This window comes from Sminthopsis crassicaudata, chromosome 6 (genome assembly GCF_048593235.1).
Source record: "Sminthopsis crassicaudata isolate SCR6 chromosome 6, ASM4859323v1, whole genome shotgun sequence".
Lineage (NCBI taxonomy): Eukaryota > Metazoa > Chordata > Mammalia > Dasyuromorphia > Dasyuridae > Sminthopsis > Sminthopsis crassicaudata.
The window spans coordinates 146,018,478-146,041,743 of record NC_133622.1 but is presented as its reverse complement, the minus strand read 5'-3'; the positions used below and the strand labels follow the sequence as shown (position 1 = coordinate 146,041,743).

At 35.6% G+C, this 23,266-nt stretch overlaps 1 protein-coding gene across 4 annotated transcripts in view; it reads left to right on the top strand.

Annotated features, from left to right (window-relative positions):
• Positions 1-23,266, top strand: part of STPG2 (sperm tail PG-rich repeat containing 2) — a 608,618-nt gene that overhangs the window by 104,594 nt on the left and 480,758 nt on the right. For 3 of the 4 annotated variants that reach the window (XM_074273233.1, XM_074273232.1, XM_074273234.1), the window contains exon 8: positions 22,140-22,299. The exons of the other annotated variant lie outside the window; for it this stretch is intronic. In XM_074273233.1, the coding sequence (XP_074129334.1) occupies positions 22,140-22,299 (160 nt within the window). The remainder of the gene's footprint in view (positions 1-22,139; positions 22,300-23,266) is intronic. 4 annotated transcript variants of the gene reach the window in all.

The following is a 23,266-nucleotide window of genomic DNA, read 5'->3' as shown; positions in this document are numbered from 1 at the left end:
CTATTTGGTCATGATATATTATCCTGAGGATAACTTGCTGTAATCCTTTTGCTAATATTTTATTTAAGATTTCTGCATTATTATTAATTATGAAAACTGGTCTATAATTTTATTTTCTTTTGACCCTTACCTGGTTTAGGTATCAGCACCATATTTGTGTCATAAAAAGAATTTGGTAGGACTCCTTCCCCTATTTTTACAAATAGTTTGCATAGTATTGGAGTTAATTGTTTTTTAAATGTTTGGTAGAATTCATTTGTAAATCCATTTGGCCCTGGAGATTTTTTCTTAGGGAGTTCATTAATATCTTGTTCAAGCTCTTTTTCTAAAATGGGACTATTTAAATAATTTGTTTCCTCCACTGTTAATCTGGACAATTTATATTTTTGTAAGTATTCATACATTTCACTTAGATTATCAGGTTTATTGGCATAAAGTTGGTTAAAATAACTCCTAATTGATGGGGGTTGAGGTCCCTTTAAGATTCCTTTCTGATTGTCCAACCCTCATGGCTGACCTTGATTCACACATCCTGGTCAAAAAGCACCCTTTTGAATATCCAGGCCCAGCCCCCACTATCTGCTCAGCTTCCCCTATCCCCCACTGGATCTGAGCTATCTGAAAATCCCGCCAAGAACTTGGAACCGCCCACAATCTCCTTCTAGGTATAAAAGAGCCAAGCCAGAGCTCTCTCTTTGCAGGAGCCCTCCCTCCTCCCAACACATGGTATCCTTCTGGCCATGTAAGGGTTCCTGCCCACCCAGCGGGCCACCTTTGGCCCTGGCGTCTAACTGAACTTTACTTCCAAATTCCTACAATAAACCTTTTATTTATCAATCAAGGCCTGTAAATTCATTTATAGGGGACACTGCGCCTGCCTCATGGGATTATCTTACTATCTTTGCGCTGACATACGGGGTTCCTCCTTTCCTTTCTCTTATCATAATTATTGCTTTAATTTCCTCCTCATTGGTGGTAAGTTCACCCTTTTCATTTTTGAAACTGGTAATTTGGCTTTCTTCTTTCCTTTTTCTAATCAAATTAACTAAAGGTATATTTATCTTACTGATTTTTTTTTCATAAATTCAACTCTTAGTTTTGTTTATTAGTTTAAATTGTTTTCTTTAGTTTTATTAATCTCTCCTTTTATTTTTCAGAATTTCAAATTTATTATTTAATTGGGTTTTAAAGTTTTTTCTTTTTCTAATATTTTATACCCAGTTTATTGATCTTCTTTTTCTGTGTTTTAGTCATATAATCAACTGGAGATTATGAATTACTCCTTTGAATTGCTTTGGCTATATTCCATAAATTTTGATATATTGTCTCATTATTGTTGTTCTCTTGGATGAAATTATCAATGGTTTCTATTGTTTGTTGTTTCACCCACTTATTCTTTATGATTAGATTATTTAGTTTCCAATTAATTTTTGGTCTGTTTTCCCCTGGCCTTTTATTGCAAGTAATTTTTATTGTATCATGATCTGAAAAGGATGCATTTACTATTTTATTTTCTGCCTTTCTGTATTTGATTTTGAGGTTTGTATGCTCTAATACATGGTCTTTGTGTAGATTCTATTTACCACTGAGACAAAAGTATATTTCTTTCTGTCTCATTCATTTTTCTCTAAAGGTCTATCATATCTAACTTTTCTAAAATCCTATTTACCTCCTTAACTTTTCTTGTTCATTTTATGGTTTATCTAGTTTTGATAGAGGGAGGTTAATATCTTCCACTAGTATAGTTTTGCTATCTATTTCTTCTTGTGATTCTCTTAACTTTCCCTCTAAGAATTTGGATTTCCCTATTTCCTCTTCTTCCACAATAATCCCCTTTCTACCCCTAGTTTTTTTTATATCATCATATTAAAATCAACTTATACCTACATACTCCTTCCCTCCACCCCCTCCCCTAGATGGCAAGCATTTGCATACATATTAAATATGTTATAGTATATCCTAGGTGCAATATATATGGGCAGAATCGAATTTTGTTGTTGTTGTTGCAAAGGAAGAATTGGATTTGGAAGGTTAAAAATAACCTGAGGAGAAAAACAAAAAAATGCTAACAGTTTATACTCATTTTCCAGTGTTCCTTCTGTGGGTGTAGATGATTCTGTCCATCACTGATCAATTGGAATTGGATTAGCTCTTCTCTGTGTTGAAGATATCCACTTCCATGCACTTCCATCAGAATACATCCTCATACAGTATTGTTGTTGAAGTGTATAATGATCACCTAGTTCTGCTCGTTTCACACAGCATCAGTTGATGTAAGTCTCTCCAAGCCTCTCTGTATTCCTCCTGTTGGTCATTTCTTATAGAACAATAATATTCCATAACCTTCATATACCATAATTTACCCAACCATTCTCTAACTGATGGACATCCATTCACTTTCCAGTTTCTAGCCACTACAAAAAGGGCTGCCACAAACATTTTGGCACATGCAGGTCCCTTTCCCTTCTTTAGTATTACTTTGGGATATAAGCCCAGTAGTAGCACTGCTGGATCAAAGGGTATGCACAGTTTGATAACTTTTGGGGCATAGTTCCAAATTGCTCTCCAGAATGGTTGGATTCTTTCACAACTCCACCAACAATGCATCAGTGTCCCAGTTTTCCCACAGCCCCTCCAACATCCATCATTATTTGTTCCTGTCATCTTAGCCAATCTGACAGGTGTGTAGTGGTATCTCAGAGTTGTCTTAATTTGCATTTCTCTGATCAATAGTGATTTGGAACACTCTTCCATATGAGTGGAAATAGTTTTAATTTCATCATCTGAAAATTGTCTGTTCATATCCTTTGACCATTTATCAATTGGAGAATGGCTTGATTTCTTATAAATTAGGATCAATTCTCTGTATATTTTGGAGATGAGGCCTTTATCAGAACCGTTAACTGTAAAAATGTTTTCCCAATTTGTTACTTCCCTTCTAATCTTGTTTGCATTAGTTTTGTTTGTGCAAAAATTTTTAATTTGATATAATCAAAATTTTCTATTTTGTGATCAATAAGGATCTCTTAATTCTCCTTTGGACACAAATTCCTTTCTCCTCCACAAGTCTGAGAGGTAAATTATCCTATGTTCCTCTAATTTCTTTATGATCTTGTTCTTTATGCCTAATCTTGGACCCATTTTGATCTTATTTTAGTATGTGGTGTTACATGTGGGTCCATGCCTAGTTTCTGCCATACTAATTTCCAGTTTTCCCAGTAGTTTTTGTCAAATAATGAATTCTTATCCCAAAAGTTGGGATCTTTGGGTTTGTCAAAGATTAGATTGCTATTTTTATTCACTATCTTGCCCTGTGAACGTAACCTATGCCACTGATCAACTAGACTATTTCTTAGCCAATACCAAATGGTTTTGATGACTGTTGCTCTGTAATATAGTTCTAGATCAGATACAGCTAAACCACCTTCATTTAATTTTTTTTTCATTATTTCCCTTGAAATTCTTGACTTTTGTTGTTCCATATGAATTCTGTTGTTATTTTTTCTAGGTCATTAAAATAGTTTCCTGGGAGTCTGATTGGTATAGCACTGAATAAATAGATTAGTTTAGGGAGTATTGTCATCTTAATTATATTCGCTCGGCCTATCCAGGAGCACTCAATGGCTTTTCAGTTATTTAAATCTGACTTTATTTTTGTGGCAAGTGTTTCATAATTTTGCTCATATAATTCCTGATTTCCTTTGGTAGATATATTCCCAAATATTTTATACTATCGACCATTATTTTGAATTGAATTTCTCTTTGTATCTCTTGCTCTTGGATTGTGTTGGTAATGTATAAAAATGCTGAGGATTTATGTGGACTTATTTTGTATCCTGCCACTTTGCTAAAGTTCTGAATTATTTCTAATAGCATTTTAGCAAAGTCTTTCAGGTTCTCTAAGCATATCATCATGTCATCTGCAAAGGGTGATAGTTTGATTTCCTCATTACCTACTCTAATTCCTTGAATCTCTTTCTCAGCACTTATTGCCGAGGCTAGAGTTTCTAGTACTATATTGAATAGTAATGGTGATAGTGGGCAACCGTATTTCACTCCTGATCTTACTGGTAAAGGTTCCAGTTTATCGCCATTACATATGATGTTTACTGACAGTTTTAAATATATGCTCCTTATTATTTTATGGAATAGTCCATTTATTCCTATACTCTCAAGTGTTTTTAGTAGGAATGGATGTTGGATTTTATCAAATGCTTTTTCTGCATCTATTGAGATGATCATATGGTTTTTGTTAATTTGGTTATTGATATGGTCGATTATGTTAATAGTTTTCCTAATATTGAACCAGCCCTGCATTCCTGGTATAAATCCCACTTGGTCATAGTGTATTATCCTGGGAATGATTTTCTGTAGTCTTTTTGCTAATATTTTATTTAAGATTTTAGCATCAGTATTCATCAGGGGGATTGGTCTATAATTTTCTTTCTCAGTTTTCAGTCTACCTGGTTTAGGTATCAGTGCCATGTCTGTGTCATAAAAGGAATTTTGGTAGCACTCCTTCAATTCCTATTTTTTCAAATAGTTTATATAGCATTGGAGTTAGTTGTTCTTTAAGTGTTTGGTAGAATTTACATGTAAATCCATCTGGTCCTGGGGATTTTTTCTTAGGGAGTTGGTTAATAGCTTGTTCTATTTCTTTTTCTGAAATGGGACTATTTAGACTATTTACTTCTTCCTCTGTTAATCTGGGCAAGCTGTATTTTTGAAGGTATTCCTCCATTTCATTTATCGAATTTATTGGCATAAAGTTTGGCAAAGTAGCTCCTAACTATTGTTCTAATTTCCTCTTCATTAGTGGTGAGTTCTCCCTTTTCATTTTTAAGACTATAAATTTGTTTCTCCTCTTTCCTTTTTAAAATCAGATTTACTACGGGTTTGTCTATTTTGTTGTTTTTTTTCATAGAACCAACTCTTAGTTTTATTAATTAATTTAATAGTTTTTTTTTTTTTTTTTTTTTACTTTCAATTTTATTAATCTCACCTTTTATTTTTCAAGTTTCGTGTTTGTCTGGGGATTTTTAATTTGTTCCTTTCTAGCATTTTTAATTGTAAGCCCAATTTGTTGACCTTCTCTTTCTCTATTTTATGCAAGTAGGCCTGTAGAGATATAAAACTTCCCCTTATTACTGCTTTGGCTGTATCCCACACATTTTGGTATGATGTCTCATTATTGGCATTTTCTTGGGTGAAGTTATTAATTATGTCTATGATTTGTTGTTTCATCCAATCATTCTTTAGTATAAGATTATTTAGTTTCCAATTACTTTTTGGTCTATTTTCCCCTGGCTTTTTATTAAATGTAATTTTCATTGCATTGTGGTCTGAAAAGGATGCATTTACTAGTTCTGCCTTACTGCATTTGATTTTGAGGTTTTTATGTTCTAGTATATGATCAGTTTTTGTATAGGTTCCATGAACTGCTGAGAAGAAAGTGTACTCCTTTCTGTCTCCATTTAGCTTTTGCCAAAGATCTATCATATCAAACTTTTCTAGTATTTTATTTACCACTTTGACTTCTTTCTTATTTATTTTGTGGTTTGATTTATCTAATTCTGAGAGTGCAAAGTTGACATCTCTCACTATTATAGTTTTGCTGTCTTATTTCTTCTTGCAGCTCTCTTAATTTCTCTTTTAAGAATTTAGATGCTGCACCACTTGGTGTGTATATGTTTAATATTGATACTACTTCATTATCTATGCTACCCTTTAGCAGGATATAATGCCCTTCCTTATCTCTTTTAATTAGACCAATTTTTGTTTTTGCTTGATCTGAGGATGGCTCCCCCTGCTTTTTTGGTTTCATCTGAAGCATAGTAGATTCCACTCCACCCTTTTTACTTTTATTCTGAATGTATCACCTTGTTTCAGGTGTGTTTCCTGTAAACAACATATAGTAGGATTCTGGCTTTTAATCCAGTCTGCTAACTGCTTCCTCTTTATGGGGGAATTTACCCCATTCCCATTTATGGTTAGAATGACTAATTCTATATTGCTTGCCATCCTGTTAACCCCTGCTTATGCTTTTCTCCTTTCCTTCCCTCTTACTCCTCTTCCCCATATTAAACTTGTGAGCACCACTTGCTTTTAACAGCCTTCCCTTTTTAGCATCCCTTAAGGTTCCTCACCCTAATTAACCCCTTTTCCTCACATTTTCTGTCTGTATTCCCTTCCCCTTAGCTTACTCCTTCCCTCTCACTTTTCAATGAAGTAGAAGAAGTTTCACCATAAATTGAATAGTCTATTGATACACACTATGTTCATCTCCCTCCTTTCTTTCTCTCAGATATAATAGGTTATCTTTGCCTCTTCATGAGATGTAGTACCACCACTTTACACTTTTTTATGATATAATTTCCTTTCCTCCTCTGGTTTCTAGGACAAATTATACATGAGTTCTTTACATATCTTTATGGCAGAAATATAGTTCTCAATATTTCTTTTTAACTTTTTAGAAATCTCTTGAGTTCTGTATTTGAAGATCAAACATTTTGTGTAGGTCTGGTTTTTTCATCAAGAATAGATGGAATTAATTTATTTCGTTAAATATCCATCTTCTTCCATGGAAAATGATGCTCATTTTTGCTGGGTAAGTTATTCTTGGCTGCATACCAAGTTTCTTAGCCTTTTGGAATATCATGTTCCAGGTCCTTCGTTCCTTTAATGTGGACGCTGATAGATCCTGGGTTATCCTTATTGTGGCTCCTCCATATCTGAATTGCTTTTTTCTAGCAACTTCCAATAGTTTTTCCTTTGTCTGATGGTTCTTGAACTTGGCCACTATATTTCTTGGCGTTTTGATTTTAGGGTCCCTTTCAGTAGGTGACCGATGAATTTTTTCAATGTCTATTTTACCCTCTGTTTCTAAAATGTCTGGGCAGTTCTCTTTCATAATTTCCTGGAAAATAGTGTCCAGGCTCTTTTTTTTTTCCCTCACATTTTTCAGGGAGTCCGATTATTCTCAAATTGGATCTGTTTTCCAGGTTTGTTGTCTTCCCAATAAAGTACTTCACATTCTTTTCAATTGTTTCGTTTTTCTGGTTTTGCTTGACTACTTCTTGGATTCTCCTTGAGTCATTCATCTCTATTTGTTTGAGTCTAATTTTCAATGATGTATTTTTTCACTCACTTTTTAAATATCTTTTTGTAATTGTCCAATTGAGTTTTTAAGTGATTTTTTTCCCCCTCTGGAATTTTTTTCCATTTCATCCATTTTATTCTTTAGAGAGCTGTTTTCTTTTTACAACTCACTAATTTTATTTCTCAATGATTTGCTTTCTTTATCCACTCTGTCTTTAAATGTGTGGAATCACTTCTCCAGACTCTCTTGCAAAGCTTCCCTTTCCTTTTCCCATTTCTCTTCTGGCTCTCTTGTGAGAGCCTTTTTGATTTCCTCTATGAGTGTTTTGTGTATTGAGGAGCAGTTCATATCCCCCTTAGGGGTTTCCTCTGGAGACAGTCTGCTTTTAGTCTCCTCAGGGTTTGAAGTCTGCTCTCTATCCATGCAGAAGCTGTCAATGGTTAGAGCCCCTTTAATTTTTTGTTAATTTTGTCAGAGCTGGAATTGAAGAAAACAAATTGACAAAAGAAACAATTGGTTTGTTTCTGGGGGGGATGGGGCTGGATTATGTTTCCGGGCTTACTCTACAGACTGTGGGAGACAGCAGTGAGGCACTAGTAGGACAGCGATGGCTGTCCTGTGTCTGTGCTTTGAGGCTCTTAAGAACTCGCTGAGTTACTCCAGGTGGGGGTGGGGGTGGCCGGGTTCCAAGAGAGACGCCAGCTTTCTGGGGGTTTTATTCTTCACCTCCCGTGTTTATACCCTCTCTGCTGCTCCTGGCTTGCTGCCAAGATGGAATATCCACACTGGGGTAAAAGTCTTTTCACAGAAACAGAAGAGTTCATACCCCCCCCCCCTTGGGTCTGCCTGCCTTGCTCTGGCTGCTTGTCCTCAGTCTGTGCCCAGTCTGTTCGTCCCCTCCCCTGAGCAAACACAGACCTTCTCTGGCGAATTTCCAGGATGTCGTCTGTTGGTGATTATTTGTGGGTTTCTTTTCCAGTCAAGCATTAACTCCAAGGATTATCATGAAGTAAGTCCTGAGAGAAAACACAGAGCTCAAGCAGCTGTCTGCCTCCATGCCGCCACCTTGGTCGGAATTCCTGATGGGTAGTTTTTTAACATTGATCCTTGCAGAAACTTCTTTTCCAACTTTTTCCCTCCTTCCCTTCATCTCCCCTCTAGATGGCAGGTATTCCCATACATATTAAAGTATATGTTAAATACAATATACATATACATATTAATACATTGTCTTGCTACACAAGAAAAATCGGATTTAGAAAGAAGGTAAGAAATAACTGGGAGGAAAAACAAAAACACAAGCAAACAATAACATAAAGAGTGTAAATACTATGTTGTGGTCCACACTCATTTCCCAGTGTTCTTTTATTGGGTGTAGTTGGTTCTGTTCATTACTGATCAATTACCAAATCTGTTTTTTAAAAAAGTGTTTTTCTTCAGTACATTTTTTCCATTCACCAAATGTATTTTTATTTTTAAAATTAATTTTATAATTATAATTTTTTGACATCACATATGCATGGGTAATTTTTTTTTTACAACATTATCCCTTGTACTCACTTCTTTTCCGAATTTTCCCTTCCCTACCTCCACCCCCTCCCCTAGATGACAGGAAATCCCATACATGTTAAATGTGTTATAGTATATCCTAGATATAATATATATGTGTAAAACCGAATTTCTTGTTGCACAGTAAGAATTTCACCAAATGTATTTTTGAAAGATTTGTTTTCTTCAATTAATTTCTGTGTTTCTTTTTCCAAACTCTCTTCCAAAGTTCTCATTTTTTTTCTTTTTAGCTCTCTTTTAAGATCCTTTTTCATTTCTTCCAAGAGAGCTTTTGAGTTGGAGTTCAGTTCATATCCCCCTTTGAGACTTCATTTGGAGGTATTTTGCCTTCATTTTCTTCAGTTTGAGTTCTGTTCTTCTATGTCTTCAAAATAGCTATCTATGGTCAGAGCTCTATTTGCTTTTTTGCTCAGTTTTAAAAGTTGAGTTCTGCTTCTAAGACATAGGAGAGATTGTCCTGAATTTTCTCTACTAGGACTAGTGCTGTTGCAGGTTTTCTCCCTGCACTGGGTGTGCCTGGCCAAGTGCCTTCTTTTGTTAGGCTAGGGTTCAGGGGCTCAGTATTTACCTTTTGTAGTTGCATCAGCAGTCTCACAGATAATCTTATTCCTTAGTCTTCTGAACCAGGACAGAGTAGAAAATGCTGCTGTATTTTGAATATGAGTTTTCCACTGAAATCCCTGCATAAGGCCTCTCCACAGTGCCTGGGCTTGGCTGAGTCCCCTCCCCACTTTCCCTCTCCCACTCTCTGATCAATTGAGATAGATCTTTCCTGAAGTCCTTCCAAGATATCTTCTGCTAGAAATTTGATACACTACAAATATTTGTGTATTCGTTCACTCCAAAATCTATTCAGAGGCTTGATCTAGTATTTATAATGAGGGGAACCAGGAAGATCTCAGGCAAAGTACTGTCTACATTCTGTAGTGTCCTGTTGTCTCTCAGTTTAATCCTTCTCTGGAAAGAGGTTTCTTTTCTGTAAAATCTTTTCCTTTGTCTTCTCTTTGACTCAATCTAGACTGCCGTCCCAACTCAATGTCCCAATCTAGACTGACTTCAGACTCAATGTTGCCTTTTTTTATCCTCGAAGAGAATGGGCTTGTGAGAACTCAGGGGCTTGTGGGAAATACTTCAACCAATGAACTTGCTTCTTTTAAAGGTGTAAACTATAAATATGTAAACTGCTTTTCAGAAGGCTAAAGGTGTAAACTGCTTTTAAAGGTTTGAACTATAGGTGTGAATTCTGAGCTAGAGAATTGTTTAGACAATCTGAGTTATCACCTTGTAATCCTAACATCTCCTCCTTTCTTTTGATTTAGAACATAGGGTGGTCATGGCCTTGAAACATAAGTCTATCAATATGGGAGGTATTCACATAATTACATAAATTACATAAACACATAGTAACATAACACATGCTAGAAGTGATGTAACAAATAATATGATCAAATAATCATAAATTGAGAATTTATATATGTCCATAAGTCCATTGTCCATTAGTCTCATCTTGTGTTAGGAAATCCAGTGATTGCTGCTGGTTTTAAAGTTCTTTAACAGTCTTGTGTTAGGGAATCTTTAACAGTCTCCTTATCAGCCATGTTCTTTCAGTGTCAGATGTTTCTTAGATCTCCTTTGTTTTGAGGTCTTTCTCTTTTTCTGTCTCTCTCTGATGGACAAGGCGAAAACGACTCGTTAGCATCCATCTGATTCCTTCTCCATCTGAAGATATACAAACAAACCCTCTCCCCCAGGCAGTTAACCTATCTGCTCCCTTCCATTCACCACTTTCTGGGTCTCTCAACATCACCTGGCGATTATCTAAGGACAGTGGAGCTGCGCACACTGGACACTGCCTTTCTGGTGGGTTATAAAAACCTGTCTGCTGGAGCCAGTGCATCTTTGTCAAAAATTAAAAAATTAATGGTATAGACAACTAAATTTAGAATTTCTCTAGGGTTACCTGTGGCTCCCCCTTTCTTTTGTTTTTAGAGGAGCATCTTAATGTCTCTGTTTCTTCTCTTTATTATTGCCTGACCTTGCGAATTAAAAGGTATGCCAGTGATGTGTAATATCTTCCCCCCCCCAAGGCTGGGGTTAAGTGACTTGCCCAGGGTCACACAGCTAGGAAGTGTTAAGTGTCTGAGACCAGATTTGAACTCAGGTCCTCCTGAATTCAGGGCTGGTGCTCTATCCACTGCACCACCTAGCTGCTCCAGTGTGTAAAATCTTATACTGAGCACAAAAGTGTGCAAAATGTTTAGAAGTATATGCAGGTCCATTATCTGTTTTTATTTCTTGTGGCACACCCACAATTGCAAATGCTTGGATAAGGAATTCAGTGACCACTTGGGCTGTCTTTTTGCTGTTGGCACTGCAAAAGTGAATCCTGAAAAGGTATCTTCCACCACGTGGATAAAAGACAGACTTATAATGGGTCACATCCATTTGCCATATTTCACTGGGTCTCATACCACGAGGATTCTTCCCTGGAGGGAGTGTAGGAGTGTGGAAAGGAAGGCAAGCTGTACAGCTTTTTACTATGCTCCTAGCTTCCTCTCTTGTTATTCCAAATTGTAAATGTAAAGCTTGAGCAGCTTGATGACATTTAGAATGAGATTCTTGTGCTTCCTGAAATAAAGGAATACTGGCTAACATAGTTAAAAAGCTATCTGCCTTTGAATTTCCATCAAAAATAGGACCTGGAAGTCCACTATATGAGTGGACATGCAAGATATAAATCTTGCCTGGATGCTTTCTCGCTTGCTCTGGAAGTTCCTTAAAGAGGTGATAAATATTAGAGGCTGCAAATTTTATTTGGGCTGTGGCAATTCTTTGTACTACACCTACTGAATAGGCTGAATCAGTAATTATATTTATGTCTCCTGGGTAATAAGAGCGAGCTAGCATGATAGCAAATAATTCATTCTGCTGAGTGGACTGAAAAGGAGTCCTGACTACTCTCTTTATGGTTAAATCATGAGAGTATACAGGACAAATATTTTCTTTGGAGGTGTCTGTAAAGATTGTTGGTCCTTAAAAACCCTTTCTTCAAAAATCCATCACCAATTATGTAGTAGCCGGGTTATCTTTAATGGAGACCCATGTGCAAAATTTGGAGGTGTGGCCAATAAAATTTGCCATTCTGGAATGGTCTCACAGCATACATTAATTTGTGCATTAGTATAGAATGTGTATTTTTTTTAGGACTTATCCCAGATAATTGTACTACTCTCTTAATGGCCTTTAATAAAATTCTAGCCACAAGCACTCTCAGAAGGTGAAATGGTCAAGCCTACTGTGCCTGGAGGCAAAGGATCCATAGGCTAAACAGGAACAGATTTCACTTCTCCAGGGAATATCTCAGTAGTCTCTACTGTACACAACTCTATTTTTCCTAATTTCAATCCCTTTCTTCCATCTGATTGCCTTTTGGCTGATTGATCATGTCTTAAATTTCTCTGGATGTAACCTCGGCTGCCATCATGCCCCACCTGGGGGGCTGAAGCTGGGCCCCGCCTCGCATTTCCCTGGGTCAATCTTCATTCTGAGGCCCAGTGGAAGCCCTTGTGACATTTTGGACATGGAGTTTTAGGTCTTCTCTCACCCTGTCTTCTCACTGTATCTCCATATCTATACTGAGCTCTTAGATGTTCAATTTTTCCACATTGAAAACATCGCCAAGTTTCTCTAGAAGTCCCTTGCCAGGAGGGACCCTGTCTTTCCATGTTCATCATAGTCTAGGTGTAAAAAGCATTTGTTCCTACTGTAGCACATCATCTTATGATCTCCTCTAAAGGAGCATCTTTGTCTAATCCCCATATAATTATTTTGTAAATCTCATTGGCATTTTCCTTAGCCAGATGTTTGGTCATTATTTCTGTAGCTGCATTTTCTCCAATAGTTCTTTGGCAGCAGTTTGCAAACACACAAGTCCCACAAAATCGGCAAAAGGTTCATTGGGACCTTCCTCTATTTTAGTGAAAGCCTCTCCGCGATCTTTTTGTCTAGGGAGGACACCCCAAGATTTTATTGCAGCCTTAGCAATTTGCTCATACACTGTCATGGGATATTTAACCTGTTCTGAATTCTCTCCATACCGACCTTCACCAGCTAATTGCTCAAAAGTGAATTGTGTGTTAACTCCTATTTCCAAATTGCATCTGATTTGGATCTTACATAATTCATAAAACTCCGCAAGCCACAACAGATTTTGTCCAGGTTCTAAACATGTCCTTGCTATGGATTTCCAATCATTCGGGGTTAGGACTTCATAAGACAAACCATGTAGTAACATTTTAACATAAGCTGATGTAGCCCCATAAAGCGCACAGCCTTTTTTCAAATCTTTAATTTTATTCAAATCTAAAGGTGTATATCTTCTCCTTTTTTGACCTACAGAATGAATCTCTTCATTCACAGGATATGCAGGTGTAAAATCACTTGTATCCTGTCCTTCTCTCTTAGCTTTAAACAATGCTTTTTCTAATCTTGTCATAGGCTGGTTAACAGGAGATTCTGTTTGTGTCACTGCCTCTTCCCCTCTTCCTCCTTGCTCCACCCCTGAAGGGTTAATTGAGGTAGGAGATGGGAAATGTTCCTGTTCAGAATAGTACTTAACTCCATTGTTATCTGATTCATCCTCTTCACCTAGTTTAGTTGGATCCTCCCCCTCTGGCTCTTTCTTCTTTTCCTTTACTCTAACAATTTTTAAAGCCACTTGGATTAAATTGTAGTTATGAAGTGTATCTTTGGAAATTAAGTTTGGTTTTGAATTGTAGTGTTCTCCTAGTAGCTCTCCTACTAATTCCCATTCATCTAGATCCAATTCTTTTTCAAGAGAAAAACAAGGACATATGACCTGCACAATTTTTAAAAGTTCAGTGATCTCCAAAATTATAATCAATCCTTGGCTTTTCATAATCTTGATAATGCTCTCTAAACATTTTCCTTGAACAGAAACAGAAGGCCGTTTTTTAAATGTTTGCCTCATTTCACTGAAATTCTACTTTAGCTCTTTAACAAAGTTTCCTTGTTACTCACGCTTATTTCTGAGTCAGAGAGACTTTCCACTGAAATCAGGATCCTGTGTGTCCCTGTTCAGGCGCCAAAATGTTATGTCCAGGATAGCTCCTCTGAAGGGCTCAGAATAAGTCCTTGTCAGGATAAGCAAAAGTCTTTGCCCCACGTTGGGAGCCAAATTATAATGTTCTGATCCTCTCTCACTTGTAATCCTTCTCTGGGAGGAGGTTTTCTTTCTGTAAAATCTTTTCCTCTGTCTTCTCTTTGTCTCAGTCCAGACTGCCGTCCCAACTCAATGTCCCAGGCTAGACTGACTCCAGACTCAATGTTGCCTTCTTTTATCCTCACAGAGAATGGGCTTGTGAGAACTCAGGGGCTTGTGGGAAATACTTCAACCAATGAACTTTCTCCTTTTAAAGATGTAAACTCCTTTTCAGAAGTCTAAAGGTGTAAATTACTTTTAAAGATTTGAACTAAAGGTGTGAATTCTGAGCTAGAGAATTGTTTAGACAACCTGAGTTATCACCTTGTAATCCTAAAAACTTTCCATTGTCTTAGTTTCCCTCTTCACCTCCCCTGCCCTCCACTTATCATTTCTTTTTTTATTTATAATTTTTTTCACAGTATATATGCAGGAGTAATTTTTTAAAAATAATTTTATCCCTTGTATTCATTTTTCCAAATTATCCCCTCCCTCCCTTTACTCCCTCCCCTTGATGACAGGCAATCCCATACATTTTACATGTGTTACAATATAACCTAGATACAATATATGTGTGTAAATACCATTTTCTTGTTGCACATTAATTATTAGCTTCTGAAGGTATAAGTAACCTGGGTAGATAGACAGTAGTGCTAACAATTTACATTCGCTTCCCAGTGTTCCTTCTCTGGGTGTAGTTATTTCTGTCCATCATTGATCAACTGGAAGTGAGTTGGATCTTCTTTATGTTGAAGATTTCCACTTCCATCAGAATACATCCTCATACAGTATTGTTGTTGAAGTGTAGAGCGATCTTCTGGTTCTGCTCATTTCACTCAGCATCAGTTGATGTAAGTCTCTCCAAGCCTCTCTGTATTCCTCCTGCTGGTCATTTCTTACAGAGCAATAATATTCCATAACCTTCATATACCATAATTTACCCAACCATTCTCCAACTGATGGACATCCATTCATCTTCCAGTTTCCAGCTACAACAAAAACAGCTGCCACAAACATTTTGGCACATACAGGTCCCTTTCCACTCTTTAGTATTTCTTTGGGATATAAGCCCAATAGTAGCACTGCTGGATCAAAGGGTATGCACAGTTTGATAACTTTTTGGGCATAGTTCCAAATTGCTCTCCAGAATGGCTGGATTCTTTCACAACTCCACCAACAATGCATCAGTGTCCCAGTTTTCCCACAGCCCCTCCAACATCCATCATTATTTGTTCCTGTCATCTTAGCCAATCTGACAGGTGTGTAGTGGTATCTCAGAGTTGTCTTAATTTGCATTTCTCTGATCAAGAGTGATTTGGAAAACTCTTTCATATGAGTGGAAATAGTTTTAATTTCATCATCTGAGAATTGTCTATTCATATCCTTTGACCATTTATCAATTGGAGAATGGTTTGTTTTCTTATAAATTAGGATCAATTCTCTATATATTTTGGAAATTATACTTTTATCAGAACCTTTAACTTTAAAAATATTTTCCCAATTTGTTACTTCCCTTCTAATCTTGTTTGCATTAGTATTGTTTATACAGAAACTTTTTAGTTTGATGTAATCAAAATCTTCTATTTTCTGATCAATAATGATCTCTAGTTTTCCTTTGGTCATAAATTCCTTCCTCCTCCACAGGTCTGACAGGTAGACTATTCTCTGTTCCTCTAATCTATTTATTATCTCATTCTTTATGCCTAAGTCATGGACCCATTTTGATCTTATCTTGGTATATGGTGTTAAGTGTGGATCCATATCTAATTTTTGCCATACTAATTTCCAGTTTTCCCAACAGTTTTTTCCAAATAATGAATTTTCATCCCTAATGTTGTTATCTTTGGGTTTGTCAAAGATTAGGTTGCTATAGATGTACCCTTTTTTGTCCTTTGTATCTAATCTGTTCCACTGATCTACCAGTCTATTTCTTAGCCAGTACCAAATGGTTTTGGTGACTGCTGCTATATAATATAGCTTTAGATCAGGTACACTTAGACCACCTTCATCTGACTTTTTTTTTCCATTAGTTCCCTTGTAATTCTCGACCTTTTATTCTTCCATATGAATTTTGTTGTTATTTTTTCTAGGTAATTAAAGTAGTTTCTTGGGAGTCTGATTGGTATAGCACTAAATAAATAGACTAGTTTGGGGAGTATTGTCATCTTTATTATAATCACTCGGCCTATCCACGAGCACTGAATGTCTTTCCAATTATTTAAATCTGACTTTATTTTTGTGGCAAGTGTTTTGTAATTTTTCTCATATAATTCCTGACTATTCTTTGGTAGATGGATTCCCAAATACTTTATACTCTCAACATTTGTTTGGAATGGAATTTCTCTTTGTATCTCTTGCTGTTGCATTTTGTTGGTGATATATAAAAATGCTGAGGATTTATGTGGATTTATTTTGTATCCTGCCACTTTGCTAAAATTCTGAATTATTTCTAATAGCTTTTTAGCAGAGTCTTTGGGGTTTTCTAAGTATACCATCATGTCATCTGCAAAGAGTGATAGTTTGATTTCCTGATTTCCTACTTTAATTCCTTGAATCTCTTTCTCGGCTCTTATTGCCGAGGCTAGCGTTTCTAGTACTATATTGAATAGTAATGGTGATAGTGGGCAACCTTATTTCACTCCTGATCTTACTGGGAAAGGTTGCAATTTATTTCTATTGCATATTATGCTTACTGACGGTTGTAAATATATGCTCCTGATTATTCTAAGGAATAGTCCATTTATTCCTATACTCTCAAGAGTTTTTAGTAGGAATGGATGTTGGATTTTATCAAATGCTTTTTCTGCATCTATTGAGATGATCATATGGTTTTTATTAATTTGATTATTAATATGGTCAATTATACTAATAGATTTCCTAATATTAAACCAGCCCTGCATTCCTGGTATGAATCCTACTTGATCATAGTGTATTATCCTGGGGATGATTTTCTGAAGTCTTTTTGCTAATATCTTATTTAAGATTTTAGCATCAATATTGATTAAGGAAATTGGTCTATAATTTTCTTTCTCAGTTTTCGATCGACCTGGTTTAGGTATCAGTACTATGTCTGTGTCATAAAAGGAGTTTGGTAGGACCTCTTCATCCCCTATTTTTTCAAATAGTTTATATAGCATTGGGGCTAATTGTTCTTTAAATGTTTGGTAGAATTCACATGTAATCTGGTCCTGGGGATTTTTTCCTGGGGAGTTGATTAATAGATTGTTCTATTTCTTTTTCTGAAATGAGACTATTTAAGCCATTTATTTTCTCCTCTGTTAATCTAGGAAGCCTATATTTTTGGAGGAAGTCATCCATTTCACTTAAGTTATCAAATTTACTGGCATAAAGTTGGGCAAAGTAACTCCTTTTTATTTCTCTAATTTCCTCTTCATTGGTGGAAAGATCCACCTTTTCATTTGTAAGACTTACAATTTGATTTTCCTCTTTCTTTTTTCTGATCAAATTTACCAAAGGTTTATCTATTTTATTGGCTTTTTCATAAAACCAACTCTTGGTTTTATTTATTAATTCAATAGTTTTCAATAGTTTTTTTACTTTCAGTATTATTGATTTCTCCTTTTAATTTTTGTATTTCAAGTTTAATTTTTGGTTGGGGGTTTTTAATTTGGTCTTTTTCTAGCTTTTTAAGTTGCAGGCCCAATTCGTTAATCTTATCTTTCTCTATTTTGTTCAAATAAGCCTCTAAAGATATAAAATTTCCTTGGTATTTAAATTGTTTTTTTCTAGCTGCTTGCAGGATTTTCTCCTTTGTGTGGTAATTCTGCAGCTTAGCCACAATATTCCATGGTGTTCTTTTTTTAGGGTCTATTTCAGAAGGAGTTCGATGAATTCTTTCGACACCTATTTTCCCTTCTGTTTCTATTATCTCTGGACAGTTCTCTTTGAGGATTTCCTGTAAAATAGAATCTAGGCTCTTTTTTTGGTCATAGTTTTCAGGAAGTCCAATGATCCGCAGATTATCTCTCCTAGATCTATTTTCCAGGTCTATAGATTTTCCCAGTAAGTATTGGATGTTATTCTCCAGCTTTTCATTTTTTTTTGTTTTGTTTGACTGATTCTTGGGTTCTCAATGAATCATTCATTTCTATTTGTTCCGTCCTGATTTTTAAGGAGTTATTTTCTTCATTCACAGTTTTTAGTTCTTTTTGTAAATGCCCAATTGATTTTTAAAATGAATTATTTTGCTCTATTGAATTTTTTTCCATTTCCCTAATTTTTTTGAGAATTATTTTCTTTTTCCAATTCAGAAATCCTATTTTCTTGAGACTTTTTTTTATCTTTTCCAATTCAGAAATCCTACTTTCCTGTGATTTTTAATCTTCTTTTCTAATTCACTTATTTTGTTTCCCTGCATCTCCTGTGAATTCTTTATTTTTTCCAACTCCAATTTCAGAACGTTGTTATTCTCTATCATAGCTTCCCTTTCCTTTCCCCATTTTTCTTCAAACTCTCTTAATTTTTTAATAGTCTCTTCAAGGAGAGAGTTATGTGATGGGGGGCAGGAATCGTTCCCCTTTAGAGTGTTATCTGCTGACTCTCTGCTGTTAACTTCCTTGGGGTTGGATACCTGCTCTTTCTCTGTGTAGAAAGAATCTATGGTTCTTTTTTGCTTTTTACTCATACTTAAAAAATCTTTTGGGGTGTGTCCCTGGGGTAGGAAATTATTTATTTATTTCTTTACCAGCTTCCTCCCAGACTGGATGGATGCAGCGGCTCCTGCGCCTGAGCTAAGAGTGAGCTCTGGGAGCTCCCTGGAAGTGCCTCACAGGTGATTAGCAGGACTGCGCTGTGAGGGCGCTGTGTGTCCTAGCGGCTTTCCTGAGGTTTAAGACCGAACAGTAAAGGCGACACAAAGCCGAGCCTATGCGTCCTGGTGGGGTGTGGATGTCAGCAGCAGGTGACGTGAAAAGCTCCTGCGCTTAAACTGGAAGTGTCTGCCAGAAACCAGGGTCCTTAGTTCAAAGGTTCCGCTTCTCTGGGACTTCCCAGGGCTGAGTTCCACAGCCTCCAGCTGAGCCAGGCACTATGAGGTACCACCCCGCCCACTTTTCAATCCCTTAACTACCCCCAGGTGAAAGCCAGGACAGCCTAAGTCGGCCACACCCACAGTGCGGAGATCTGCTGAGTCACCCCCAGGATCGGGGAAGATCCAGTCTCTGGCTTTAAATTTTAAAGTGGCTTGATTTCTCTTCTGAACTGCTGTTTTATAAGCAGAGAAGAGCTAAAAGCCTGGGCCAGATTCCTCTATCTCAGTGGCTTCTCTGATCCCAGAGCCCTTCCCAGCGTGATCAGCACAGTTTACTAGCACCCAGCCGTCTGTGCTGGCCTTTCTTCTTCCTCCCCTGGGAACCGACCTTTTCTGTTGAAACTCCAGATTCTCTTCAGCTGGTAAGTCATGCTTCCAGTCCTTGTGGTTTCTATCAGTCCAGCGCTATTTTTGAGGCTGATTTAACTAATTGGTAATGAGGGAAGAAGGGAGCTTACAGAGTCATGTGTATCTTCTCCTCCATCTTGGCTCCACCCTCTCCACTTATCATTTCTTATAGAACAATAATATTCTATTACATTCCTATACCATATCTTATTCAACCCTTCCCCATTTGATAGGCATCTACTCAATTTCTAATTCCTTGCGACAACATAAAAATTTACTACAAATATTTTAGCACATGCGGATCCTTTTCCCTCTTTTATGATCTTTTTGGCATATAGACCCAGTTTTGAAATTGCTGGATCAAAAGATATGCACAGTGGACAAGAGAGCAAATTTATGATCATATTTAGGTTATTTGGTCATAGTTCCAAATTGCTATCCAGTCTGGCTGAATATTTTTCATTTTCTTATTTATTTTATTTTATTTTATTTTTACCACAAGTACCAAAAGTTTTCCTACGTCATCTTCAACATTTATCATTATCTTTTCTTGTTATCTTTGACAATCTGAGAGGTATGAAGTGGTACCTCAGAGTTGTTTTAATTTGCATTTCTCTAATTAGTAGTGATTTAGAACATTTTTTTCATATGAGTGTGAATGATTTTAATTTCTTCATCTGAAAATTGTCTATTTGTCAATTGGGGAATTACTGGTATTCCTATAAATTTAACTCAGTTCTTTATATATTTTAGAAAGAGGCCTTTTTTCAGAAAAAAAAATTAGCTACAGCTATTTCCCTAAGCTTTCTGCTTGCCTTCTAATCTTGGCTGCATTGGTTTTATTTGTGCAAAAACTTTTTAAATTTGATATAATGAAAATTATCCATTTGGCATTTCATAATGTTCTGTAGTTCTTTTTTGGTCATAAATCCTTCCCTTCTGCACAGATCTGACAAGTATGCTATAACTTGCTCTACTAATATGTTTACAGTATCACTTTTATGTGTAAATCGTGACTCCATATTATGATATTTTAATAATATTAACATAATACTTATGTAGCATTTCAAAGTTTGTAAAGTATTTATATGCCATATTGTTTATAGTATATACCTCTGGATGTTCATATATACCTCATGTAATTTTTGTAAGGATCACAAGGTCTGTCTGATCTGCTTCAGATGATAAAGATTTCCCCCCTCCCTAAAATTTTCTGAATTTTATAGGCACTATAAAAAAGTGAAGCAATATTTAGCTGCCTAAAGGGCATGTACCACAATTGGAAAGCATAGAATCATTCTAATATCTTAGTATGAAGATCTTTCAAAATAGAGTCACTGTGCTTTCTGAAGATGATACTGAAGAGAGATACTGGAAGCATGTTGGAGAAGATACTAGTTCAACACCTGAAGAGGATCCTTATTGGTGATTTCTCTAAAATATCCAACGAAGAATTATCTCTCTGAAATATAGATGGACATGGAACAATTATAAGGAATAAAATAATATTATCGAAGCATCCAAACCAAAAGGATTGAGCTAAGGTGGAAATTTCTCTTTGTTACCTTACCTCTTTGTTTTTGAGAACCAAATGCTTACTAGGGTCATGTCCTAGGGAAACTAGGTGCAAAAAATAGGATGAGGTGATGTAAGGTGAGATGGAAGACTTTTACCAATACTGGTTCTACTATTCAAGAGCTTTACCTCTGTACTTTTAATTTTGTTAAAGCAGAAGCTTTAACAAACATATTATAATTTATCAAAGTTCAAAAAGATTTCATTAGAATGAAAAAGTTTCATTAGAATGGGGCCTGAGTTATAAGAGGTTGATGAATGATAATTTTAGTCATTCATATCTCCAGAAAAAGATCTGAGAAAACCTGAGTTTTGTAACAACTGGTATTTCATTCATTGACCAGGAGTCAGCTGGTATAGTTGGAGTTTTAAGAGATTCCTATGAGTTTATACCAGAAACCATGCTTTAAGGATTTTAACACTTTCATTTCTGGTTATTCTGCTCTGCAATCATGTGAGTCTGATTATTTAATGCTCCTCCTGACATACTTTTTCTGGAAGATTCCAACCATACTTCATTTCACTTTATCATTGAATATGGCACTTCTTCCCTTTCAGTTTTTGAGCCAGGATCAGTCAATTCTGCCATTTTTTTCTAGAAGATACAGTTAATATAAATTGGTGACTACCATGGAATTTTATTACATGGTAAGATACAATAAATATGAAGAATATAGAGAAGCATGGGAAGATGTATAATACTCAGGTTACTAAAGGTGATTTATGAAGTAAGTGAATTGTCAAAGCACTTTGTCAGAGAGATTTGGATTGTTTATATCTAAGTTAGCTGATGTTACAGAGAATATGTATTCCTTTTTCAGTTTATTGATATTATAAATGGTATTTAAATGTAATTATTACTGTGATGTTCTAGAAACACACAGTTACTGCTTTAAATTTTCTTATATTTGTAAAACATATATTACTGTTACTATATAGATAATGCTACTATCTTTTGGTAACATTATATACTAACAGTAATATATGTTATTAATATTGATTTTTGATTAATAGACACAAGATATTAATATTAACGTACTTTCTTAACTTTTTGAGAGATAAGTAAAGGATTATTTAACAATAATATTATTTAACAATAACAATGATTAATAGACACAAGATATTAATATTAATGTACTTTCTTAACTTTTTGAGAGATAAGTAAAGGATTATTTAACAATAATAGGTATTATATTAAGAAAGCCACTATTCTACCCATAAATTATCTATATATAGTATAACCTATAATTGGCACATTTTCTTCTATGATTTACCAGAGATTTATACCTGTGAAAGCAGTCACTCCAGCTCCTGGCACATATAATGATCATCGAACAGCTCTTGAGACCTTGAAAAAATTACCAGGACAAAAAAACACCCCTTTTGGTCGAACTTCTGTTCGCTTCACACAGGATTCCAATATAGAGGATACACCAGGTTAGCAGTTGATTCAGTTTTACATAACTATGTATTATTTACATGTAGATACCATATAAATTTAAATGTTAATTCTACAAGTTGGGATTTTTTAAAAATGTAGCAAAAATTATGGATATTATTTTATTGTTCAAAAGCTTTGTTCTTTTTGTTAAATTAGTAAAGATAACAATATAATAGTATTTTTATTAGTTTTCAAGTTGGCAAAGCACTTTACAAATATTACATCATTTTATCCTCCCAACAACTCCATGAGGTAGGTGCTATTGTTATACCCAGTTGTCAAATGAAGGGTTACACAATAAAATGGTATCTGAGGTCAGATTTCAACTCACTTCTTTTATCACTGTAAGTCCAGCATTTTATCCCCTATGTCATCTACCTGCTAAATGGCTAAGAGTGAAAAAAAGGGAACTCCTAAAAATTCAACAACTTAGTGTTTATATATATATATATATATATATTTTTTTTTTATCATTTTCTTCAGATATATTATTGTGATATAAGTGAAGGTACATTCTTTTTTCTGAAATGTCTGAGACCAGATTTAAACTCAGGTCCTCCTGACTTCAGGACTGTCCCACCTAGTTGTCCCTAATTTGTACTTTCAAGTAAAGATTTTGTATTAGAAGTAAGTTTGAGGTTGACATCTATCATACACTTCTTTAAAAATTTTTTATTTGTAGCTTTTGTCTTTATATCATAGTCATTTTTAGATAAGGATAAATAACTCTCTTGTCCTACTTTTGTCTTGAACTTTCCTTTGTGAGAAATAGACAAATAAGCAATTAAACACCTAATGTATGACTCCATCTGACATATAAAACCATCTGCTCTAGAAGCTTTTTGACTATAAATATACACACATATTAATTGGATTTTGTTGTAGGTTAAAGCTGAATAGGCCAGTGTAATACCTTAAGTTCAACAATGGAATAAGATGAAATGCTTATAGAAGATATGAAAA